We start from the raw sequence: 26,220 nt of genomic DNA, 5'->3' as shown, positions 1-26,220 counted from the left end.
CTTTCAAAGTACCCTTCCGAGCCACCCACCACCCTGACTTGCAAATGTATTGCCGTTACTTTGGTGTTGCTGGGTCAAAGCCCTCCTAATAGTGTTGAGGATATACCTACCACATGAACTGCAGCTGTTGAAGGCAGCTCATGACCACCTTCTCAAAGTCTAGTCAGTATCAGCCATAACTTCAGAACTATTTTTCTTAAAATTCTGACTTTCTTAGAATGTTTTGTACTGTATAAAATTTATTACCTTTAGTCATCTTGTAGCCATGACGCACTAACAGTGATTTTATCAAGCTGATTTATGTCTATAAGAAAACTGAAGGAACTGCAGATACTGTAAACCAGGAACAAAATCAAAGTTGCTGGAAAAGCTCAGCATGTCTGGCAGCATCTGTGAAGGGGGAGAAAATGTTAACGTTTCAGGTCAGGTGACTCTTCCTCAGAACTGATGGTGGCTGGGAAAATGGCAGTTTATATGCAGAGAAAAGAGGGGGATGCGGTGGGAAGTAAACAATAGGATAGAGCCTAAAGAGAAAGAGGAGGGGTCAGACCGACAGAGTTGATAATGATCAGGCTAAGAGCTTGTTAATGGGGACTAATAACAGGTAGTGTGTAATGGCAGGCTATGTGGTAAAAAGGCCTGGTGTGTAGGGTGGGAGGGTGCTGGGACATACGAGAACTTTGGCCCTAATATTATTGTGCTCTAACTCAATGTTGAGTCTGGAGGCCTGCAGAGGCCCCAAGTGGAAAATGAGGTGTTGTTCTTCCAGCTTGTGTTGAGCTTCATTAGAACACTGCAGCAAGCCAGAGACAGACATGTTGGTTAGGGAACAGGGTGGTGCGTTAAAGTAGCAGGCAATGGGTAGTTAAAGGTCATTTTTGCAAACAGAATGTAGATGTTCTGCGAAGTAGTTACCCAGTTTTTCCCCAATGTAGAGGATACCACATTGTGAGCAGTGAATGCAGAAGACGAGATCCTGGGAAATGCAGGTGAAGTGTTGCTTCACCTGCAAGCTATGTTTGGGCCCTTGGATAATGGGAAGGGAGGAGGTAAATGGGCAGGTGTTGCATCTTTGCCAGTTACAGGAGAAGGTGCTGTAAGACTTGGGTGAAGGAAGTGTGGACTATAGTGCCCTGGAGGCAACGGTCCCTATGGAAGGCAGACAGGGAGGAGAGGGGAATGTGTCTGGTCGTGGCATCTTGGTGGAGGTGCCAGAAATGGCATCTGATGATCTTCTGGATGTGAATGCTGGTGTGATGGTAGATGAGGATAAGGGGAATCCCGTTGCAGTTGCGGGAGGAAAGAGAGGGGTGAGGGCCCTGTTCACAACGAAGAAGGTGGACATTTCTGAGGCTCCCTTGTCAAAATTGGCCTCATTTAACATATATGACAGAGACTGAGGAACTGAAAGAATGGGTTGGAGTCTTTACAGGAAGTGGAATGTGACAATGTATGATCTAGGTAGCTGTGCGAGTAAGTGAGTTTGTAGTGGATATTAGTGGCCAGTCTATCCCCAGAAATGGAAACAAATGTCAAGGAAAGGAGGAGTCAGATCGACCAGGTGAAAGTGAGGGCAGGATGCAAATTGGAGGCAAAATTGATGACATTTTTCAATTCTTGATAGAGGGAAGCAGCACCGATGACACCATTTTGATGTATCAGAGAAAGAGTTGTGGGTGGGGGCCAGAATAGGACTGGAGCAAGGAGTGTTCCATGTACAAGGCATCAAGTCTCCTCAATTTCTGTGTCATAGATCACCTGCCCTACACTCAGCCTGCTGTTCCTGATGTCATGTTCCCAAGATATGAACAAATCAGTTTTTTTTATTGGTGGTGTGGGTGGGAGGCCATACTTGGTTAAATTTTTAATGTAGTTTGTTAAATCCTGAGAATCTCATAATGCAAATTGACCAAATTTTTGGAAGGATTCCAATCAGCAGTTTCCAGGGGGCTGACGATGAAGTCGAGCATGTTTTAATTTTCACTATTGTTTCGAACATAGAAAAGTACAGCACAGTACAGGCCCTTCGGCCCATGATGTTGTGACGTGGAATAATCCTAATCCAAAAATAAAATAACCTAACCTATATTCCCCTCAATTCACTGCTGTCCCTGTGCATGTACAGCAGTTACTTAAATGTCACTAATGACTCCGCTTCCACGACTACCACTGGTAAACTATTCCATGTGCTCACAACTCTCCTTCATCACCTAATGCAGACTCAGCTGACAACATAGCCAGTTATGTCCCCCAGTCTACAATTAATGTCAATAAAAGGATCATCTCTGATTCAATTAAGAATGCCTGATGGCATGCCAAGAGCATTTTTTCCCCTTTTAACCATTAACAGGATGAGGGTGTCACTGGCAAGACAACATTTATTGCCCAGATGGCAGTTCAGAGTCAACCACATATTGAGAGTCTGGAATCATTTGTAGGCTTGACCAGGTAAGAATGCCAATCTCCTTCCCTAAAGAGCATTTCTGCCTAGTGAACCAGATGGGTTTTTCCAACAATTGACAATGGATTCATGGTCATTGTTAGATTCTTGATTCCAGAGTTTAAATTCTACCATCTGTTGTGGGATTCGAACTTGGGTCCCTGGAATGTTATCTGGTTCTCTGAATTATTAGATCAGTGATAATTCTGCTAGCTATTGCCTCCCCTCATCAAGCATGCCTAAAAATGAGGTGGCAACCTGGTTAAGCTATAAAGCAGGGCTACTTGCATCACATGTAGCAAAAGCAGAAAGTGATAGACAAAGCTAAGCAACTCCACAACCGTCAGGTCTAAGCTCTGCAGCCCTGCCACATCCAATGGTGAATAGTAGTGGACAATTAACTCACTAGAGGAGATGATGACTCCACCGCTGGGAGAGTCAAAGAAAGCTACAGCACAGGAACAGGCCCTTCGGCCCTCCAAGCCTGCGCCAATCAAGATCCTCTGTCTAACCTGTCATCTATTTTGTAACGGTCTGTGTCCATTTGCTCCCTGCCCATCCATGTACCTGTCCAAATATATCTTAAAAGACGCTAATGTGTCTGTGTCTACCACCTCCGCTGGACATGCGTTCCAGGCACCCACCACCTTCTGTGTAAAGAACTTTCCATGCATATCTCCAGCACATCAGTGAAAAAAGATGAGGCTGGAGCATTTGCAACAATTTTCAACCAGAAGTGCTAAGTGGAAGATTCATCTTGGCCTCTCCAGAGGTCCCTAGCATCACAGATGCCAGTCTTCAGCCAGTTCTCCTCACTTCTCAAAACAGTTGGAGGTGCTAGATATTGCAAAGGACTCTCTGCAATCAAATAGGTGTTGGAAGGTGATATCAACAGTGCTATGAAGCAGCATTTACTTAGCAATAACCTGCTCACTGATGCTCAGGAGGACAGCATCGACCACAATGCTATACAACCCTGTCATAGCAACCTCTGCAAAACATTTCAGATCACTGATATGGATACAACCATCATGTGGGAACACCACTTACTACATGCATGGCAGGTACTCGTGACTGGGCGGACGTTACCTATCTCATACTCTGCAGCAAGGATGCCCCAAGGCATGGTATATTGACGAAACCATGAAGATGCTATGGCAATGGATGAATGGACACCGTGCAACAATCGCCAGACATGAATGTTCCTTCTTAGTGGGAGATCACATCAGCAGCCATTCAGCCTCTGATGTTCAGGTTAATGTCCTCTAAGGCAGAGTTCAAAATACACAATAACACAGTCACCAAGCAGAGGCAGTGAGCCAGGTTTAGTAGCCATGAAGATGGCCTTAACTGGGATCTTGGGTTCATGTTTCACTACAGGGGACCCCATCACACTATATACTGTTTCCATGTATACACACACCACACATGCGTGAACGCACCCATGTAAACCTATGGGGTAAATTTGCATTTGCAGGTTTGTAATTGCAGATACGTTCTATTTTGTTCAAAAAGTGCGCAATTTGTATTCAGTCAATATGGTATTTCATAAATTCCTACTTCGGAAATAAAACCAGTCTGACTCCCAAGTTGAAACACAGCCATATTCTGAACAAGGCCTCATACCTAACGTGCATTGTCTGACCTGGGACATCTCGTGCTGTACTGAGGGCACTGATAAAATCTTAATTATCTTGGGGCAGTGTGTTGAAAGAAATCCTGGAATTTGTATATTAATCCTTTCTAACAGATTAAAGATTTAACAGCCATTTTAGGTTTGTTCAATACATCCTCATCAGTTCTCTGACCCTTGATCTTTTGCTAAGAAATTGTGTCTGATGCTCCTTCCCCCTCTTCACCCTCTCCCTCTGGTATAAACCTCTTGGACTATAACCAGGTGTCATGTGATTTTTGACAAGCCTCAGTTTGGCATCTTTTAGGGTTATTTATCCCTGACCTAATTACTGCCTTAGTTCAAATACATATAAAACAGCTGAATTATAGAGGTGAAATGAGAGCCCTAGACATCGAGACTAGATTTGACCTGAATCCCTGATGTCTGTTCAACATGTACAAGCCACTGTCAGGAGTAGGATTAAATACTTTCTAAATGCATGAATGAGTGCAGCTCTAACATCACTCAAGAAGATTGACAGCATTGTGCCATGATTTAAGAAAGGTGAATGGAGAAGCTTGGGAACTATAGCTTGGTAAGTCTGAGGTCATTAGTTGGAGAGGATTCAGAGAGATGGGGTTTACAAGTATTTGGAGAGGCAAGGACTTTGTGGATTGTCAGCATGGTTTTATACATGGGAAATCGTGTGTCTCAAACTTAATTGAGTTTTTTGAGGAAGTAACCAAAAGATTTGAAGGCAAAGTGGTAGCTCGTGTCTGAATGGACTCTTGTAGTGATTCTATGGCTTTTAAATGTATATTTTGTCCATTTTTTTATTATGAAGAAAGTTTGAGACAGGTTCCAACTGGATTGATCAAAGCCAATAAAGTAAACAGCTTGAGACATTTTTTTAAGTTGGAGCAATAGAAGCTGCCTGACTGGGTGGGGTCAAGCTCCCACATAGCAGAATTTTTGCTTTTTGCAGTTGCTGGGTTCTTGAAGCGGGATGTGGAAGCTCTTATTCCTCTTTCTTTACAGTGAAAAGCTGGGGATCTGTTCTTGGTGCTAGAATTGCATGCAAAACAATCAATTTTACTGAAATTGCCTTTGCCAAATTTATATTTATAGGATGTTACTACACTGGAACAATGAATCGCTGGTAGTTTATGAATATAATTTCTTTGAAAAGGTGACCAAATACATGGATGACAGTAGAGTAGTGGATGTGGTAAACATGGATTTAAGTAAGGTATTTGATAAGGTTCCCCATGGCTCATTCAGAAAGTAAGGAGGCATGGGATAGGGGGAAATATGGCAGATTGGATTCAGAATTGGCTGACCCTTAGACAAAGGGTGGTAGTGGTCAGAAAAGTATTTAGCATGGTGCTCGGTTACAAGTGGTGTGCCACACGATCTGTCCTGGGTCCTCTTCTATTTGTGATTTTTGTGAATGATTTGGATGAAGGAGTGGAAAGGTGGATTAGTAAGTTCACAGATGATGCGAAGGTGGGTCGAGTTGTGGATAGTGTGGAGGACTGTTCTAGGTTACAACGGGACATTGATGGGATACAGAACTGGGCTGAGAAGTGGCAGATGGAGTTTAACCCTGGAAAGTCTGAGGTGATTCATTTTGGAAGGACAAACTTGAAAGCAGGATACAGGATTAACGGAAAGATTCTTGGCAGTGTGGAGGAGCAAAGGGATCTTGGGGATCATTACCACAGTTCCCTGAAAGCCATCACACAGGTGGATAGTGTTGTAAAGGCGTATGGCGTGTTAGCATTCATTAATAGAGGGGCTGAGTTCAAGAGGCATGAAGTTTTATACTCCAGTAATTTTTTTTTAAAAAGCCTGGTTCGGCCACATTTGTAGTATTCTGTCCACTTCTGGTCACCTCATTGCAGGAAAGATGTGGAAGTGTTGGAAAAGGCATATATGAGATTTACCAGGATGTGGCCTGGAATTGAGGAAAGGTTGAGACCTAGGGCTTTTCTCTTTAGAACAACGAAGGATGAAAAGTGACTTGATAGAGGTGTACTATATGATCAGAGATATCAATAGGATAGACAGCCAGAGATAGTATTCCTTGGGTGGAGGTAGGTAACATGAAGGGGCATAGTTTTAAAGTAAGTGGAAGGAGTTATAGGGGAGACATCAGAGGTAGATTCTTTACTCAGTGGAAGGGACATGGAATGCATTGCCAGAGCGGGTAGTGGAGTCAGCCTCATTAAAGTGGCTATTAGATAGGCATATGGCTGATAGTATAAGGTAGGGGTGGAGGTTAGATAGACCTTAGGTTTTGGGTAAAAGTTTGACGTAACATCAGGAACCTGGTACTGTCCTCTGTTCTATGTATTTTGCTTAAAGTTCAGGAGTTTGACCAATCAAATTGCATCTGGAATGTGATGCCTTACACTAACCATTAAAACAGGAGAACTTTAGATTCTAGCATATCTTCTTAATATATTTTGAGGGGGTTCGGACTGGTCCATAACACTTTAGTACAGCCTTTGCCAAGGTTCCCTGGGGTAGACTGATTAGTAAAGTTAGATCACACAGTATTTGGGGAGATCTTCCAATTTGGATACCAAATTGGCTTGACAGTAGGAAACAGGGTGGTGTTGGAGGCTTGTTTGTCAGACTAAAGGCCTGTTACCAGTGGTGTTCTGCTCGCATCAGTGGTAGGTCTACTACATAAGTCAATTCGGATGAGAATTTAGGAGGCATGATGAATAATTTGCGGATTACACCAAAATTGCTGGCATTGTCGACAGTGACGAAGGTTATCTAACGTTACAAAGAGATCTTGATAATTGTGCAAATGAATTGAGGTAAGTGGAGTTTAATTTGGATAAATGCAAGGCATTGTATATTGGTAAAATGAACAAAGGCGGGACTTATACAGTTAACGGGACGTTGATGGATGGGGGTGAGAATTTCTTAGAAAGTTGCATCAAGGTAGATAGCACGCTTAAGAATGTGTTTAATGCATTTCATTAGTCAGACCATTGAATATAGGAGCTGGGACATCATGCTGAGGTTATACAGGATGTTGGTGAGGTCGTTTTTGGACTACTATGTACAATTCTGGTTGCACTGATAGAGGAAGGTCGCTGTTAAATTGGGAAGGGTTCAGAAAAGATTTACCAGAATTTTTCTGGGATTAGAGGGTTCGAGTTACAAAGAGGTTGGATAGATTGGGACTTATCTCACTGAAGTGCAGGAGGTTGAGGCATGACCTTCCAGAGCTTAATTAAAGCTTTAAGGGCAAAGAGAAGGTGAGTAGCAAAGGTCCGTTCCCTCTGGTGATGGAGTTCCAAACTAGAGAGCATATGTTTAAAGTGAGAGGAGAGAGATTTAAAAGGGACCTAGTGGCAATTTCTTCTACACAGGATGATTCATATGTGTAATGAACTTCCAGAAGAAAGAGCAGATGTACAGAAAAAGTTATACCATTTAAAAGATTTAAATAGATATATGAATAGGAAATCTTTAAAAAGAGATGGGCCAAACGCAGGCAAGGGTGACTAGGAGGAATCTGTTTATGTACAATGAAAACTTGGTCGATATGCACTGAAAGGTCTGTTTCCATGCTGTATCACTATAACATCCACAAAAAAACAGCCACCTTGATTGGCACCACATCCCTCCACCATTGATGTACAGCAGCAGCAGTCTATACCAACTCTTCACTATCCACAGGAAATCTGTGCCCCTATATCCCATAAATAATGAATCTGTGGATAATGAGGATTAAGTGTACTAGCTGCACTGTAGAAATTCATCAAGAATCTGTGACCACTACCATCTGGAAGCACATTTGCAACAGATACAAGGGAACATTACCACCTGCAAATTCCTCTTTCCAAGCCACTCAGCATACTGACTTGGAAATTATCACCATTCTTTCATTGTTGCTGGGTAAAATTCCTAGAATTGCCTCCCTGATATGATTGTGAATATATTTACAGCACAAATATATAGCAGCAGCACCGTGGGTCAGTGGCTGCATCACAGTGCCAGCAAAATAGGTTCAATTCCTCGACAACTGCCTGTGTGCAGTTTGTACGTTCTCCCCATGTCTTCATGGGTTTCCTCCCACAGTCCAAAGATGTGCAGGTTAGGTGAATTGGCCATGCTAATTTGCCCATAGTGTTCAGAGGTGTATAGATTTAGGTGGGTTATAGGGGGACGGGTCTGGCTGGGATGTAATGAGGATGTGGATTTGTTGGGCCAAAATGCCTATTTCCAAACTATAGGGATTCTATGATCTATGAAATTAAAATAAATAAGAAAATTTAATAACACCCCTGCTTACAGACAGAAGAGGAGAAAAATGTATTTTACATATTCATCTGCTAGCAGGCACACTTTCCCCAAATTCTACGTGTTGTATATTGCATAGCAGAACAGTTGACATTTATACCATATAACGAATGAAAAGTGTGCCCTTTTCTGTCAAACACCAATCTGCTACTTCTACGTTCCCCTACACCTACAATATATACATTGATAACTTTGACTGATATACTTAACCTAAAATTGAATGCAATTGCACTGTACAGTACAGTGTCAAGGCTTCTTTTGTACTGTATGATTCTGATATGGTTAAAATCTATTATAATATGGTCATGTTCAATGTTGGGCTTTAAAAGGATATGATTGTACTTGAGGGATACAAAGGAGAGTTATTAAAATGTTGCCTAGGAATTGCGCATTTCAGTTATGAAGAGAGATTGGATAAGCCCAACTTGTCTTTCAGGTCCCCCTCCACCTTCTCCATGCCAAAGAAAACATGTGTAAGATTATGTGGGACATCGCCAGGATGAATAGCTGTTCCCCTTTAGTTGAAGGTTCAATGACACGGAGACATAATTTTAACATGAACAGCATAGGGTTTAAAGTAGATTGAGGAAAATCTTTTACATTCCAGAGGACAGTGGGAATCTGGAATGAATGGAAAATGAATGAATCTGGAAGAGTGGTTGAGACCTGAGGGTTTTGAAAGACTTCATTGAGGATATAAGTTATGCTTTGATCACAATCCTTTAAAAGTATATTGATTCATAAATTGTGCCTTCAAAGTGGAAAATTGATGCTTAAGTCAATTACTTATGAAAGACAAAGTAAAGAAACCAAAAAAATATAGATTTCTTAATCTAACATCTGTTACGAGGAAGGGATTAAAATCGAATGACTATTAACTGAACATTTCGTAAAGTTAGAACTGATTGTAGAAAATCAAAAATTGATATGTAAATGTTTGATCATAACTAACTGAGCTAAGTAAATTATTTGAAAAACTGACTAAAGCACTGGCCAGCAGAATGTCACTTCATACAGTTCATTTGACCTTAAGATACATTTGATAATGGGCCACAACAAACAACATTAACTATAACTGCATGGAACTGAAGACAAATTGTCAATCTGGTCAGAAGATTGGTTAGACTGTAGGAGTCAGTATGAATATGGGGATGCAGCTGCATGAAAAGGAAGAGACCAGTTGTGTCCCACAAAGAACTGTTTACTATTTGTACCAGTAGAGAGAATCAAACATCCAAGTTGACCAATAAGAAATTGAGGCAGTGATAATCAGCAAATATCTCATCGAAAAGCAGAATAAGCTTGAGGGTTTATTTTGTTCACCTGTTCCATGCAAATAAGCCTTCTGAGTTTGATTCTGTAATATAGATATATTTTTGCACATGGCAAACATCACATCAAAACATCAGTCGTTTAATTGCAATGTTAATCAGAATTAATGTAGATATAGAAAACAGATGTTACATGTTTTCTGAAACAAATATGCCTGAACATCAAAGATACGTACAAAACAGTATTCCATTCATGTTCTGCATCAATTCTGAATTAAGTCGAGGATATGTTGTGATGATTAAGTAATACTTGATGGCATCTTTTAATATTATTTATGAACTCAGTGGTTCAATGAAGTTTTCCTTTCAAAATAAAACCACCTGTTTATAATCAGACCTTGCTTATGGAGTTGTGTGTGTTGGAGTCTGCAGTCTTTGGGAGGTTTTGCTTGCTGTGGGGAGGTGACAGTAGACTGTTATGGTGTATTGATGTTATCTTGGTGGCTAATGTCTTCAATTTAAGTCAAGAAAATTGGATCAGATGATAATACAATATGTTGCAGTTAATGACTGAGGCAGATTTATAACTGATATTAAGATTGTAATGATTGAAAGTGTTATATTTTCATCAGTGCTGCAGGAGGCTATTTGGCCCTTTTGTGTCTGCAATGACCCTCAGAATATGTTAACCTTACTGCCAAATTTCTACCTTTATCCTCATAACCCTGCATGATGTTGCTTCTTGTTAAATAATCATCTGATACCTCAATAGAACTTACCTCGATCATACTTGCGGGCAGTGAATTCCAAACCTACAGCACTCAGTGTTGAAAAGGTTTTATCTCACATTTACTTATTTTGCAAAACACCTCAAAACTGTGACCTCTATTTCTTAATCCTTTTGTGAGTGGGAACAGTTTCTGTCTATTCAGTCCACACCACTTGTGACTGTGAAAATTTCTATAAAATATTCCCTCAGCCTGATGCATACAATCCCTGGAACCACATGCGGAAGTCTTTTCTGTACTCTCTCCAATGCATTCTCATGGTTCCCTTACTGTGTTGTGCACAGATCTGAATACAATGATTCAGTTGAGGTGTATCCAGTGTCTTATTTATGTTCAATATAACTTTCCTGCTGTTCTACTCTAAGTCAATATTTAGTGAGGCCCTAGAATACTGTATTCCTTAGTAACATCTGCATCCAAGTCTCTTTGCGCTTGCACACCCTTTTATACTGTCTCTCTGTTGTTTATACTAAAGTTCTCACGCTTCTCCACACTGAATTTTATCTGTCACCTATCCACCCACACTACCAATACATGTCCTTTTGAAGTCTACACTGTCCTCACAGCTTGCAATTCTTTCAAGATGTGTGTTGTCATAGACTTTGAAATTGTTCATGCACACACAGATATAGATTGTTAACAATTATCAGGAGAAGCAGAGGTCCCAGTACCAACCCCCTGAGGAACTCTACTACAAACTTTCTTCCAACCTGGAAAAAATCTATTAAATAATACTCTCTGTTCCTATTCTTCACCCAATCTTGTAATCCATATTGCTACTCTCCATAACTTACTTACCCTTACTCATAAGTCTGTTGTGTGGCATCATATCTAATATCTTTTAGAATTTCAAGTATACCACATCAATGGCTTTTCCCTCACCAATCCTCTCTGATACTTCTTCAAAGTTTTTTAGACTCATGAAATTCCCTTAACAATTTCATGCTGATTCTGCTGCAACTGTCCACATTTTCCATGCGGCTATTAGTTCTAATTTGATAAATTGTTTGTAAAGTTAGGCCCAGTAATTACAGACAGATCAGATTACTGACTGTCCACAGTTAGTGGGCCTATTTTTTTATTTTACAACCTTTCTCTGAACAGAGGCAGAATGTTTGCAATTCTCCAGTCCTCCAACCTGACCTCAAATACAAGGAAGATTAAAAGATTGTGACCCGTGCCTTAACAATTTTCACTCTTAATTCCTTTGATGCATCTCATCTCGCCCCAGTGCCATATCAATTTTAAGTACTGACAGTTAATCCAATACCATCCCCTTATCAATTTTAAATCCTTCAAGTGACAAAGCTTCCACCTCTTACCATAGTGTAGGCAACATCAGCTTCATAGGTAAAGACAGGTACATACTATTAATTTAACACCCCAACCCTGCCTCTTGTCCCTGTGTAAATCCCTTTTATTCTTCATTCCAAAGGACTGACTATACATAGATAATGTTCCAGACATGATCTGAAAACAGATTTTCAGCATGTGCAAGCATCTCCTTCAGCAGAGTCATAATTTTGGATTTCTGATCACCATTCACCTCTCAATATTTATGACCATTCACCCAGGAGGAACCCAGTAACTCATTAAGATATTGCTCTTAAATGAAATCTGTCCTCAGATAGTAGATAGTAGAAATTTAGAGAAGAAATTGGATTACTTTATAGAATCCTATACTGTGGAAACAGGCTCTTTGGCCCAACAAGTCCACACCCACTCTTGCAGCGTCCCACCCAGACCCATCCCCCTATGACCCACCTAAGCTACACATCCCCTGAAGACTATGAGCAATTTAGCATGGCCAATCCACCTAACCTGCACATCTTTGGACTGTGGGAGGAAACCCAGCAGACATGGGGAGAATATGCAAACTCCACACAGACGGTCGCCCAAGAGTGGAATCAAACCCAAGTTCCTAGTGCTGTGAGGCAGCAGTGCTAACCACTAAGCTACCACCCTACCATGTTTTGTTGAAATTCCTTGTATGTCTGAGTGTACTAGACCATAATGCTAGGGTGGCGTTCAATGCAGAAATTTATCACCAATAGAAATCTTATTAAGAAAGGCCAAAGAGGAAAACCAGGGAATTACAGACCAGTTAGCATAACATCTGTAATGGGGAAATTGGTGGAGTCTATAAATTGAGGATAGGGTAACTGAACACCTTTTAACGCTTTTACTTTATCAGCGAGAGCAGGCATGGATTCATGACAGGTGCGTAATGCCTGACAAACTTCAAGAATTTTGAAGCGTGAATGAAGGTAGTGGACAAGGTAAATAACGGAGATAATAAAATGTGAGGCTGGATGAACACAGCAGGCCAAGCAGCATCTCAGGAGCACAAAAGCTGACGTTTCGGGCCTAGACCCTTCATCAGAGAGGGGGATGGGGGGAGGGAACTGGAATAAATAGGGAGAGAGGGGGAGGCGGACCGAAGATGGAGAGTAAAGAAGATAGGTGGAGAGGGTGTAGGTGGGGAGGTAGGGAGGGGATAGGTCAGTCCAGGGAAGACGGACAGGTCAAGGAGGTGGGATGAGGTTAGTAGGTAGCTGGGGGTGCGGCTTGGGGTGGGAGGAAGGGATGGGTGAGAGGAAGAACCGGTTCGGGAGGCAGAGACAGGTTGGACTGGTTTTGGGATGGTTTTGCAGGAACAGCAACTCATATTCCGCCTGGGAACCCTGCAGCCATATGGTATCAATGTGGACTTCACCAGTTTCAAAATCTCCCCTTCCCCCACTGCATCCCTCAACCAGCCCAGTTCATCCCCTCCCCCCACTGCACCACACAACCAGCCCAGCTCTTCCCCCCCCACCCACTGCATCCCAAAACCAGTCCAACCTGTCTCTGCCTCCCGAACCGGTTCTTCCTCTCACCCATCCCTTCCTCCCACCCCAAGCCGCACCCCCAGCTACCTACTAACCTCATCCCACCTCCTTGACCTGTCAGTCTTCCCTGGACTGACCTATCCCCTCCCTACCTCCCCACCTACACCCTCTCCACCTATCTTCTTTACTCTCCATCTTCGGTCCGCCTCCCCCTCTCTCCCTATTTATTCCAGTTCCCTCCCCCCATCCCCCTCTCTGATGAAGGGTCTAGGCCCGAAACGTCAGCTTTTGTGCTCCTGAGATGCTGCTTGGCCTGCTGTGTTCATCCAGCCTCACATTTTATTATCTTGGAATCTCCAGCATCTGCAGTTCCCATTATCTCTCAAGGTAAATAACGGATGTTGTTTATGTAGACTCGAAGGCATTTGATAAAGGTCAACAATAAGGGGTTGTTAACAAAGGTAAAGTTCACAAAACTGAGGGCAAATTATTGACAGGGCTAGGAAATTGATTGACTGGCAGGCTACAGAGTTTTGGGAAAGTAGAGTAAGGTGCTCAAATTAACACAACTTAAATAAGTGGGGGTGACCTTGCCCATTGCAACATTATTTAGGTATTTCATCTTTAAGTGACCAGTGCCAAGGCTCACCTCGGTTGAAAGTGGGAAGATGTACCAGGTGCTGAGTGACAGCTCCAGTTTTTTTTTAAGTCATTTTTAGCTGGAGAATACAACTCTACCAGTCTAATATGAATTTCCCATATTCATAATGTGAGAATCTAGGTTCTTCTGTCGAATTCCCATTATTGTGAGATGGATTCAAATCACTATAATGGATGTTCTTTTCATTAACATATTGTCTATAAAATAAATAAAACAACTGGTAATTTCCCCCATCGCTGGAAATGACATAAGCAACATATCCTCCATAAACACGATTAATGAATTTGATATAAAGTCGTATGGGACTAAAGAAGTGGGAAACAAATAAAACATTTGACGTGAATGAAGTTTACTCCAGACTCCTATGGGAGATTAAAGAAGCCATACGTCATGGTTACACGGAAGGAATCAATGGACAGACACGATTTCTAGATTGCTTAAAACTTAAGAGATTCAGGGTAAACCTCGGGAAACCCTCCCAGTCTGGTTTCCCGTAGCCCACCAAGCTGTTCAAGAGACAGTAAAATCACGTCCATTGTTTCCGTTGCCCAATGAAAAAAAAACCGTTGATTTTAATTTCGCTCAGAAAATACGAAATGAACGAGGCAACATCTGCACGTCGGCGGAATGCAACAACTAAATATTAGACGACCACATATAAGAAGAAACAATGATGAGTTTTAGAAATCTTAGTTTCTGGACTGCGTATGTCCATCCACCACAAGCCAGCAATCAACTGGACAAACAGCGCGCTGAAGGAACGCTAAAACTGTGAAGTATAATTTGGAAGAAATCATGCAGTGTTCTGTCAGGCAACAGTATAGCTTTCACAGCTGGACTCCAGAAGCACAAGGTAAAACTCACGTGGTTCCCTCAATGTCGAGAGTTCTGTTGAAAGGCTGGCTAAACGTGAGACTTTTTAAGCTCAGCAGAAAATACTTGAGCAATATGTTTGTAACGGTATTTAACAGCAAAACAATATAGAGGCAAGTATGAACGTAATGTAACAGTACGAGGTATTATACATTCAAACCATTAAAAAAAAATTTAGTATGGGGATAGGTCTTATTTTTTACCCATAAAGACTGATCAACATATGCAATGAACTCCTAGGTAGAGCGATGAAAACATACACCCTGGAATTATTGGAGGCTACAAAACACGGACTGTAGAGGCATATTTCTTAACGTGAATCTATGGTGAGCTGAATGGCTCTTCTAGATTTTTAAAAATTTATTTTACACTCATGAATTAGTATAGGTAGTAAATTGCATCCATTTATATGTTATATGCATAATATAAACATCAGTTGGTCTGTCACAGTCCACGCCTCCAAGAAACGTTGACTTTATGCAAACAATGTTTCCCTTTATCTTGATGCAGAGATAGTAGGAACTGCCGATGCTGGAGAATCCGAGATAACACGGTATGGAGCTGGATGGACACAGCAGGCCAAGCAGCATCAGAACAGCAGGAAAGCTGACGTTTCGGGAAGGGTATCGACCCGAAACGTCAACTTTCCTGCTCCTCTGATGCTGCTTGGCCTGCTGTGTTCATCTTTATCTTAACTACCCCAAGAGCAGATCTTAATTCCATTTAATACATTACCAGTGGCACACATCCTTAGATCACACTCAGTGTGCTTCTTGCGCTCCGGTCATAAATTAATCGTCAATTCCTCTGGATTAGAAAGTGAACTCTCAAAGCAACTTTAAAAATACATAGCATTTGGAATCACTGCCAAGCTTCCATTAAAGTTCAAGTATTCTCAGAGAACTGGGGCGCGCAAGAAATGAGATACATCTTTAAGACTGAATTAGCCGCTTGTCAGGGTGGGGTTTTAACCGTCTGTTCTGGAAAGAGAGAGAAATTAGCAATATTTTGTTTCCTTTCTGTTCTCGTCTTGCCCGAGCATCCGCTGACTGTGTGTACCATGAATCGAGTCACCATTTTGCCGACGATTATTACACAAACTGTCACAGTCTGCCTGATTTCTGGAATATGAAGAATAAATATGACCACACAAAGTCCTCTTTGCGAAACCTTCACAAAACGCGATGAAAATGGCAGATTGTTGAACGTTGAGACCGTTTAGACGTGACCGTGAATATTTCTCTGTCAGATGGATGTCATTATGGCCAATTACACAACAAACAGAATTCTAAGGCAGACCAGTTAAGGTGGATTGAATATAAATTATAACCTAATTCATGTTACAATGTTCAAATATTCTTGCTGTTAGGTGAAATTTAAGATGGAAAATCACTATGACTTTGTATTTGCAGTTTGCTGACCCTGAACCAAACAGGCAGTTTTGCTCTCCCGAGGTCTTGGAAGGTTTATAATAATTTTCGGAATTGTGGTTAATATCATTCTACAAACAGTAGAGTCGCACTTCGAAAAAATGTACATACTGTGAACGAAAATGAGCGAAACAATCATTTTTGCTTCGGGGATAGTTTAAATGCGTTTTCTTTGCTCGTGTTTACTGAGCTGTCAAAACAACAAAAAATGTTTCCGCTTTTAAAATTAACCAGGTTTGACACAATGTTTGGTCAATTGGTGCACATTTCCCGCGCCTACTTTTTGATGCATTGAAAGACTTGGGCACGTTAAAGCTTCAGGAGACTCATGATTTATTAATCCATCGTAAAATGACTTTTCCGAAACTTATTCCAAATTGGGATTCAAAATGGAGAGAAGTATAGTTAACATGTGTATTGGCCATCGATAATAAAAAATGCTGAAAATGAAGTTTGAAAAAATGAAAAAAAAATCATTATAAACGATATATTCTTTCATTAATTGCAGATAGTTTTATAGGAAGTTTGTAAGGTTACACCTTTCTTCTCCAAAGTGAATTGCTCTGACATCTATTCCCTTACAGAGGCTCCCTGACTTATTGACTGTGACGAACTTTCTTTGTATTAATTTCAAACTTCCAATCCATGCAGTATTTTGAGATTTTTAAATCTATATTTCAATCCTGGATTTCAAGTTAAAAGCGAATATAGTGAGATTAAATAATACCTTACGTATATAAAGCCAATAAGAAAGCGCACACAACGGAAAACACAGCCTTCAGGAGATGATGGGCTATACATTCTAAGTAGAGGGAATTAACTTTGTATTAAACGCTGTCCTGCGGAAGCAATGAACGGCATTGGACTTCTACCAATTTTTGAGTGTCTGACAGTGCAGCCCCTCCCGATCAGCAAACCATTCAAATCGAGCTCTCATTCTCAGACGGCATAACTTCGTCTCTTCAGTACGACCCTGTAAATCTGAGAGTAGCGCCGCTAGATTTGGGAGCCGTCGTCCGTTTTTCTCATTACCTTCAGTCTGGCAAGTGAGGTGCTTGCTGCCTAACTGTAGCCCTGGACCTAACTGTCCTTCCGGTTTCGTTTTCCCACCTCTGCCAATTCTCTGTGTCGACTGAACTCGGAGATCAGACAGATATCGCAATAACTGTGACCAGTCTTGTATAACTGAACAGGTAACGCTGATTTTTTAAGGCTTTTTTTCCCCTTCAGCTCAGAAAGAAGATGGTGGACTAAGAAAAAGTGCTGGTGTATTATAGTGACAAAGTTTTACTTTGATCGTACAACTTAACGTGTATTGATCGTGTATATCGGGTGTAATAGTGAGGTTGCCATTCTCAGGTGTTTTAGAAGTGGCAGGATTCCGGACACTTTGAAAAACAAATCGGCTGAAGCCCACAGTTATTGGAAAGAACCTTCTGAGGTATAAATATTACGACATTGATGCTACAATCTTGCTCTAAAACAGATGGAAGGCGGCATGTATATCGAATAATACTACTAACCTTTTCAATAATTGAGTTAATCTAAACAACAGAAATGCAATCTATATGCACCATCATATCAAAGTGGATGGAAAATGGCTGTGGACAGTAGTTATTCATGTTCAATCCAGAAACGAACTGATAGTTATCAATCGTTTAGAGACCGCAGTACGAGTAATCGGATGCCATACCGGAACCTAATTAATAACATTCATGATCACAGTTTCATATCTACTGTTTATCTTTTTCGTTCTTAGTTGATCTGTTGGATTTTTTTATTGACTCGATAGATTGATTTTGTAGTGGTACCGTATTCTCCTATTTTCGAGGTTGAGTTGGTGACGGTGAGACTTTTGCTGCAGTTGGTGCCGTTCAAACAGCCGAGCCAAGTCGAGTACTTGAGCTGGTTTGAGATTGGAAGAGCGCAGGGCTTCCCATGATCAAAGGCAAACTCCCCAGCCTGATGTCTTCCGTCGTGACTCCAGTCCAAGAGCTCAACACGATGGAGACCAAGAAGGTGGAGCTGATTCTGGTAAAGGAACAGAACGGCGTTCAGTTCACCAATTCCACTCTGCTCAGCTCTTCCCAGCTTCCTGGAGGAGAGGGTGAGCCTGTGAACAGGGAGACCTGGGCGAAGAAGATCGATTTCCTGCTCTCAGTTGTTGGTTTTGCCGTGGACCTGGCCAATGTCTGGAGATTCCCCTATCTTTGTTATCGCAACGGCGGAGGTAGGAACGCCCAAAGCAGCACCAATGACCTACTGCATTTCTGTTTCCCTGTGGGGCTGGGGAGTGGGGGGGGGAGGGGAGGGAGAGTGGGCTTGATTTCTTGTTTCTTTTTCTCCTCAGCAAGCATGCATCACTCTTAAACCGTGTTAACACTGTTTCCGGCTGCGTGTGTATTGATTCCAGGTGGAGTGGATTGCAGTGATAAAGATCGTTTAATCCCCTCGGTTAAATAAAAACTGGACAGCGCAACCAGACAGTATCTTTCCATGCATCCCACCCTCGCACCTCACGCGCTCATTTTCCTCCTGTTCTGCGCATTTCCCTGTGCATTAATTTCAAAGATCAAATTAATAATTGCAAACATGGCGAAGTAATTCATAGACATATCAAATAATGGTAAAGCTTTTTGCAAGTCGTTAGTGAGTGAATAAAGTGAAAACACACTAACTATTCATGCCCAAATAGGTGCTGTCTGTTTCCAATACGGTTCTTAATCCAGGGCGAGACACAAAGGATCATGTAAGTAAATGTACATCTACAACTCGACTTTTTTCGCTCACTAAATACTGAAAACTGCTTTGATTTTCTGCAGGGGCATTTCTCGTCCCTTACTTGTTCTTTATGTTCATTGCTGGAATGCCACTGTTTTACATGGAATTGGCACTGGGACAGTTCAACAGGAAAGGAGCTGCAGGAGTTTGGAAGATCTGCCCAATATTTAAAGGTGAACGACTGTTTTGTATTCATTAATAGGACTTCTAAAATGAATGGAATTCATATCAGTTAGGATTTCCATTCCCGATCACTTAAAAAATAAAGAACTGGAGATGCTGAAAATCTGAAACAAAAGCAGAAATTATGGAGATAGGTCTCGCAGTACCCGTGGAGAGAAAGCAGAGTTAACATTTCAAGTCCTGTGACCCTTCTTCAGAATTGATTTGTAGTTAACAGGTAGCATATAAATGAATACACCATATATGAGCAATTTCTGTTTTTGTCCCCTACTTCTTACTGCGTTATCAGAAAATGCAGGTGTCACTGCCAGTAAAAAATGATTGTGGCTTGTCCCAGGAAGAAGCCTCTCTCTCCACTGATAAGATGAGCAATGTTGCTTGGTACAGTGTCAGCATTGTTTACTGTGAATCAATATATCTTGAGAAGGGGCAAAGAAAACAGAAGCAGTAAAATTCTAATGTACCATTTAGCAGAGTTTTTAAGGTACTATTACCACGAATCCAGTTTTTACGCTGCAAAACTATTATGTCTTGCGAAAGTTTCAGGTTGTACAGTTACTCAAAATTTTTGAAAAACCTACTGCATTTCTGTTTCCCTGTGGGGCTGGGGAGTGAGGGGGGGAACCTTTAAAACCAAATACAGATTTTCAAAGGGCTTTCAGTTAACAAGTGAGACAGTATTTAAGAGCAGTTTATCCTGTGTGTCAGTGTGGGGACAAATCAGATAGTTGAGATGCAAGGGCTTGCTGTAGACACATGGAGTTCAGTGTATATTTCTATTACAAAAATACCATGTGTTTCTTTGAGGAATTAGCTGCACCCATTGCCAGTCTTCTCTGTGCTTCAGCTAAGACAGAAAATGTATTCAACATTTCATGGTACAGGGGCAAATTTCGAATGTGGAATCTCTACAAGGGGAAACTCTGAAAACATCCTCTAATAACGCCAATGTGCAAAATATTCTTAGAAGTCCCAGCTGTCACCAAAAGCTTTTTCAATACCTATAATAATCATTCTTTCATGAATAGATTGGTTCTCTAAAAACATCAACAAACCTTTTGGTTCAGGATTTTTGTAGTCTGGTTGCGATAAATATTATATGCAAATATCTATTTGATGATGTTTATCAGAAAACATTGAAATCAAAGTCAAAATGCCTCACTGTAAATCTGATGCTGGTCCAAACTAGTTAAAATCAAAATAGTTTTAGAAAACATTGTATTTGCAAATAATTTTCTATTGTCTGCGTATACAATTATGTATGAATATAATTTAGACATCAAGGATCAACATTCTAAATAAATCCCACATATTGTGCCTTTAGGTTCAAATGCAACATGTATAGAGACATAGAACATAATAATTTAACATTCGTTAATAAAAAAAGTTTACCACAGCCATTGTTTGCCTTCAAATTTCCTTCTGCAGTATTGAGTCAGCATAGAAAATTGAACAGAAAAATATGATAAATTGAAAACAAGAACATAATTTCACCATTGCCCTGAACCAACAAGGAAGCTTTTCAGAGGCATTTTGCAATTTAAGTAATATTCTTGTAGCAATAGAAATGTTGTAAATGATGTACTTTATAACAGCCACAATACAAATCATATACTCATGCATGCCTGAACAAAAAAAGTTACAGGATAAAGGTAGCGAGATAATGGGAACTGCAGATGCTGGAGTATCCAAGATAACAAAGAATGGAGCTGGTGGAACACAGCAGGCCAAGTAGCATCTTAGGAGCACAAAAGCTGACGTTTCGGCTCTAGACCCTTCATCAGAAGGGTCAGCAAGTGTGCTCCTAAGATGCTACTTGGCCTGCTGTGTTCATCCAGCTCCACACTTTATTCTCACAGGATAAAGGTAGCTGGGTGGCCGTCAGGAGAGGAAAAGGGAATAGGCGGACAGATCCCCTGTGGCCGTTCCCCTCAATAATAACTTTACCGCTTTGGTAACTGTTGAGGAGGGAATGACCTACAAGGGGAAAGCCACAGTGGCGAGGTCTGTGGCATTCAGCCTGGCTCAGTGACTCAGAAGGGAAGGGGGAAGAATAGGAGAGCAATAGAGATTCAATGGTTAGGGGAACAGACAGGAGATTCTATGGTATCAAGCAAGACTCTCGAATGGCGTGTTGCCTCCTGGATGCCAGGTCAGGGATATGTTGGATTGAGTCTACAGGATTCTTAAGGTGGAGGGTGACAACCAGAAGTCATGGTATACATCAGTACCAATGCTCGGAAAAGGGATAAGGACTTGAAAAGTGAATATAGGGAGTTTGGTTGGAAACTAAAAATCAGGACAAGCAGTGTGGTAATCTCAGGATTACTACCAGTGCCACGGGCTTTTGAGGCTAGGAACAGAGAGAGGATGCAGACGAACACATGGCTACAGACCTGGTATAGGAGGGAGGGCTTCAGATTTGTGGATCATAGGAATACCCTCTGGGGAAGATGGGACCTGTACTAGAAGGATGGGCTGCATCTGAACTGGAGGGGCACCAATATCCTGGGCAGAGATTTGCTAGAGCTCTTCAGGAGGGTTTAAACCAGTTTGGCAGGGAGATGGGAACCAGAACGATGGATCAAAGGATGATGCAGCATGCAGAGGGTCTGTGAGGAAGGGTAGACAGTTGATAGGACAAAGTTGCCATCAGTGTGACGAGTTGAAGTGTGTCCATTTTAACACAAGAAGTGTCAGGAATAAGGGTGATGAGTATGGATCAGTACTTGGGGCTATGATGTTGTGGCCAATATGGAAACTTGGATAACACAGGGGCAGGAATAGTTTTTGGATGTTCTGGGGTTTAGATGTTTCAAAAGAAATAGGGAGGGAGGTAGAAGAGGTGGGACAGTGGCACTGCTAGTCAGGGATGGTATCACGGTTGTAGATAAGGAGGTCATCAAGAAGGGTTTGTCCACTGCGTCAGTATGGGTGCAAGTAAGAAACAGGAAAGGAACAGTCACTTTATTGGGAGTTTTCTATAGACCCCCCACCAATAGCAACAGAAACAACTGAGGAACAGATTGGGCGGCAGATTTTTTGTCACAGGTGACTTCAACATCCCTAAAATAGACTGGAACCCCCTTAGTTTAAATCGTTTAGATGGAGCAGATTTTGTCAGGTGTGTCCAGGAAGGATTTCTGACTCAATATGTAGATAGGCCGACTAGAAGCAACCCAAATTGGATTTGGTGCTTGGTAATGAACCATGCCTGGTGTCAGATCTCTCGGTGGGAGAGGATTTTGGTGACTGTGATCACAACTCCGTGATCTTTACTATTGTCAGTGAGAGCAATAGGAGCAGACGTATGGGAAAGTATTTAATTGGGGGAGAGGGAATTACAATGCTGTTAGCCAAGAAATCCGGAGCATATTTTGGGATCAGTTTTTCTCAGGGAGATGTATGACAGAAATGTGGAGGTTGTTTACGGAGCAGTTGCTACGACTACTGGATAGATTTGTCCCACTGAGGCAAGGAAGAGATGGTAAGGTGAAGGAAGATGACAAGACATGTGGAACATCTAGTCAACAGAAGAAGGAAGCTTACTTAAGTTTGAGGAAGCAAAGATTGGACAGGGCTGTAGAGGGTTACAAGGTAGCCAGGAAGGAACTGAAGAATGGACTTAGGAGAGCGAGAAAGAAGTATGAAAAAGCTTTGGCAACTAGGATTAATGAAAGCCCCAGGGGGTTCTATATGTGAGGAACAAGAGAATGGCCAGAGTGAGGGTAGGGCTGATCACGGATAGCGGAGGGAATTTGTGCACCGAGTTGGAGGAGGCGGGGGAGGTCCTTAATGAATACATTGCTGCAGTATTCAGCACTGAGAGGGACATTGATGTTTGTGAGGACAGCATGAAACAGGCTGATATGCTCAAACAGGTTGATGTTAGGAAGGAGGATGTGCTAGAAAATTTGAAAAACGTGAGGGTAGATAAATCTCCTGGGCCAGAGAGGATTGCCCAAGGGTGCTACAGGAAGTGAGGGAAGAGATTGCTGCACGTTTGGCAATGATCTTTTCACCCTCACTGTCCATTGTAGTAGTAACCAGATGATTAGAGAGTGGCAAATGTAATTCCCTTGTTCACGACAGGGACTAGGAATGATCCTGGAAATTACAGACCATTTAGTCTTACTTCTATTGGACAGGATTCTGAGAGATTGTATTAATGATTGTTTGGAAAAGCACAGTTTGATTAGAAATAGTCAGCATGGCTTTGTGAGGGGCAGGTCATGCCTCACAAACTTTATTCTTTGAGGATATGGCAAATCACATTGATGAAGGTTGAACAATAGATGTGCTGTATATGGATTTTAGCAAGACATTTGATAAGGTTCCTCATGGTAAGCTCATTCAGAAAGTTAGGAGGCATGGGATTCAAGGAAATTTGGCTGCCTGGATACAGAATTGGCTGTCCAATAGAAGGCAGAGGGTGGTAGTAGATGTAAAGTATTCAGCCTGGAGCTGGGTGACCAGTGGCGTTCTGCAGGGATCTGTTCTGGAACATCCGCTCTTTGTGATCTTTATAAATGACTTGGATGAGGAAGTCGAAGGGTGGGTTAGTAAGTTTGCTGCAGACATGAAGATTGGTGGAGTTGCGGACAGCATGGAGGGCTGTTGTAATTGTAACAGGATATTGACAGGATGCAGGGCAAATGAGTGGCAGATGGAATTCAAACCAGAAAAGTATGAAGTGATTCATTTTGGAAGGGTGAATTTGAATGTAGAATACAGGGTTAGTGGTAGGATTCTTGGCAGTGTAGAGGAACACAGGGATCTTGGGATCCATGTCCGGAGATCCCTCAAAGTTTCTACCCAAGTTGATAGGGTTGTTAAGAAGGCATATGGTATGTTGACTTTCATTGGCAGGGGAATTGACTTTAAGAGATGCAAAATTAAGCTGCAGCTCTATAAAACCCTGGTTAGACCACACTTGAAATGTGTTCGGTGCTCGTCACATCATTATAAGAAGGATGTGGGAGCTTTAGAGAGGATGCAGAGGAGATTTACCAGAATGCTGCCTGGACTGGAGGGCAGGTCTTATGAGGAAAGGCTGAGGAAGCTAGGGCTTTACTCATTGGAGCAAAGAAGGATAAGAGGTGACTTGATAGAGGTGTACAAGATGATAAGAGGCATAGATAGAGTGGATTCCCAGAGTGGAAATGACTGTTACAAGGGGGCATAATTTTAAGGTGATTGGAGGAAGGTTATAGCGGAGATGTCAGAGGTAGGTTCTTTACACAGAGCGTGGTGGATGTGTGGAATGTGCTGCTGGCAGTGGTAGTCGAGTCAGATACATGAGGGACATTTAAGCGACTCTTAGATAGACACATGGATGATAGTGAAATGTGGGATATGCAAGGTAGTTTGACCCTCGAGTCAGATAATATGTCGGCACAATGTTGTGGGCCGAAGGGCTTGTACTCTGCTGCACTGTACTATGTTCTTTGTATGTTCCATCTATGAAGCAATATGAACTGAAGTAACACACATTTATTGATATGTGATAGCACAAGTAATACTGACTAATGATATTCTTAATAATCATATATTTTCCTGATAAGCTTGCAGCAATGCTTTTCTGTTTGTTAATTCTCTGGGGTATGTCATTACTCATGAAGTGTACTAGCAGTCACTATCTGCACTAATTAGTTGCTACACGCATTGCATAGACTTCAAGTGGAATAAAATCACCATAATATTGACAGCATACGTAGTTTTAAATATAACCTGGTGTGATCTCATGACAACAATCTAACTCCGTCATCAGTTACTGCTTATAGAATACTTGCAAATTTGTGACATGGTTGATATCCTTGATTTGTTTACACCCTTGTAATCATTATCCACGCTGTTCTATGTTACCAATGTTTGGAGTCACCTTTATCTACAGTACAATGAGCAGTATTGTCAAAATTTTATTTTCATAGGAAAGATGCTGGATTCTGCTTTTAAAATAACAATGCAGATATACATCAAACATTGATTCTCTGTTGTTAATTTTAGGTGTTGGCTTCACAGTTATCCTGATTGCACTGTATGTTGGTTTCTATTACAATGTAATCATCGCCTGGGCGCTCTATTATTTATACGCATCTTTTACCATGGAACTACCTTGGATCCACTGCAACAATAGTTGGAATAGCCCCAATTGCTCTGACTTCAACAACTTTATCCGGCAAAACACATCCACAAAATATTATGAGTACAAATCCAATCCTGCTGCTGAATACTATGAGTAAGTAGAAGAGTGTATTGACATTGTTCCTAGTATCAGGTGCGACTTTCATAACATTACCATTTCCTAAGGGCAATTTCTCCTTTGATGTGATGCAGGTTTGGAATTAGTAAGATTACAGATGGAATTTTATTAAAGTACAGAGTTGTTAATGAATATTCAGAAATGAAAACAAATCAATCAAAAGAAAATTCTATAATTCTAAACTGCCTATAAAAATATATTCATTATTTATTCAGATATTTGAAAATTTTAAAAGTTCTCACTATATGTTTTTATGGACCAGATCAAACCCCTTCAAAATATGGTCAGAAGGTATACTGGACCCTAATGTTTTCTCATTTTAAAAGTTAAGGCATTACATTTCAGTTGCAATTCGATTGGTCAAACTACTGGACACTTTAGGCAAAACACCCATTAGTTTTACACTGCAGTTAAAATACAGTCAAAACAAAAATATAATAAAAGAGTTGGCTTAATTGTAAATCAAAAGGCTTAACAAAATAAATTAAACAAAATTGATCACAATTACGCTGGGGCTCATTCATGCCATATGCTGCCAAATGTCAAAGGCAGCCATTTTCACCTCACCCATGTTTTGACTATTACTGCTGTATTAAGGTCAGCAGCAGAATGGCCTTGATGAAAGCCAGCCTAAGCACCAGTGAGCAGGTTATTGCTAAGCAAGTGCACTTGAGAGCACTTTTGTCATTTTGCAGCTGATCGAGAATAAACTGAAGGGTTGACAATTGACCAAGTTGGATTTGTTCTGTTTTTAATGGA

At 41.3% G+C, this 26,220-nt stretch overlaps 1 protein-coding gene across 1 annotated transcript in view; it reads left to right on the top strand.

Moving 5' to 3' along the window:
• The first annotated feature begins 18,051 nt into the window (after positions 1-18,051).
• Positions 18,052-26,220, top strand: part of slc6a3 (solute carrier family 6 member 3) — a 160,824-nt gene continuing 152,655 nt past the window's right edge. The window contains exons 1-3 of the mRNA XM_048560401.1: positions 18,052-18,465; positions 19,058-19,189; positions 25,206-25,437. Of these exons, the coding sequence (XP_048416358.1) occupies positions 18,174-18,465; positions 19,058-19,189; positions 25,206-25,437 (656 nt within the window). The 5' untranslated portion in view covers positions 18,052-18,173. The remainder of the gene's footprint in view (positions 18,466-19,057; positions 19,190-25,205; positions 25,438-26,220) is intronic.

This window comes from Stegostoma tigrinum, chromosome 2 (assembly GCF_030684315.1).
Source record: "Stegostoma tigrinum isolate sSteTig4 chromosome 2, sSteTig4.hap1, whole genome shotgun sequence".
NCBI classification, from domain to species: domain Eukaryota; kingdom Metazoa; phylum Chordata; class Chondrichthyes; order Orectolobiformes; family Stegostomatidae; genus Stegostoma; species Stegostoma tigrinum.
This window is presented reverse-complemented; position numbering and strand designations above follow the sequence as displayed.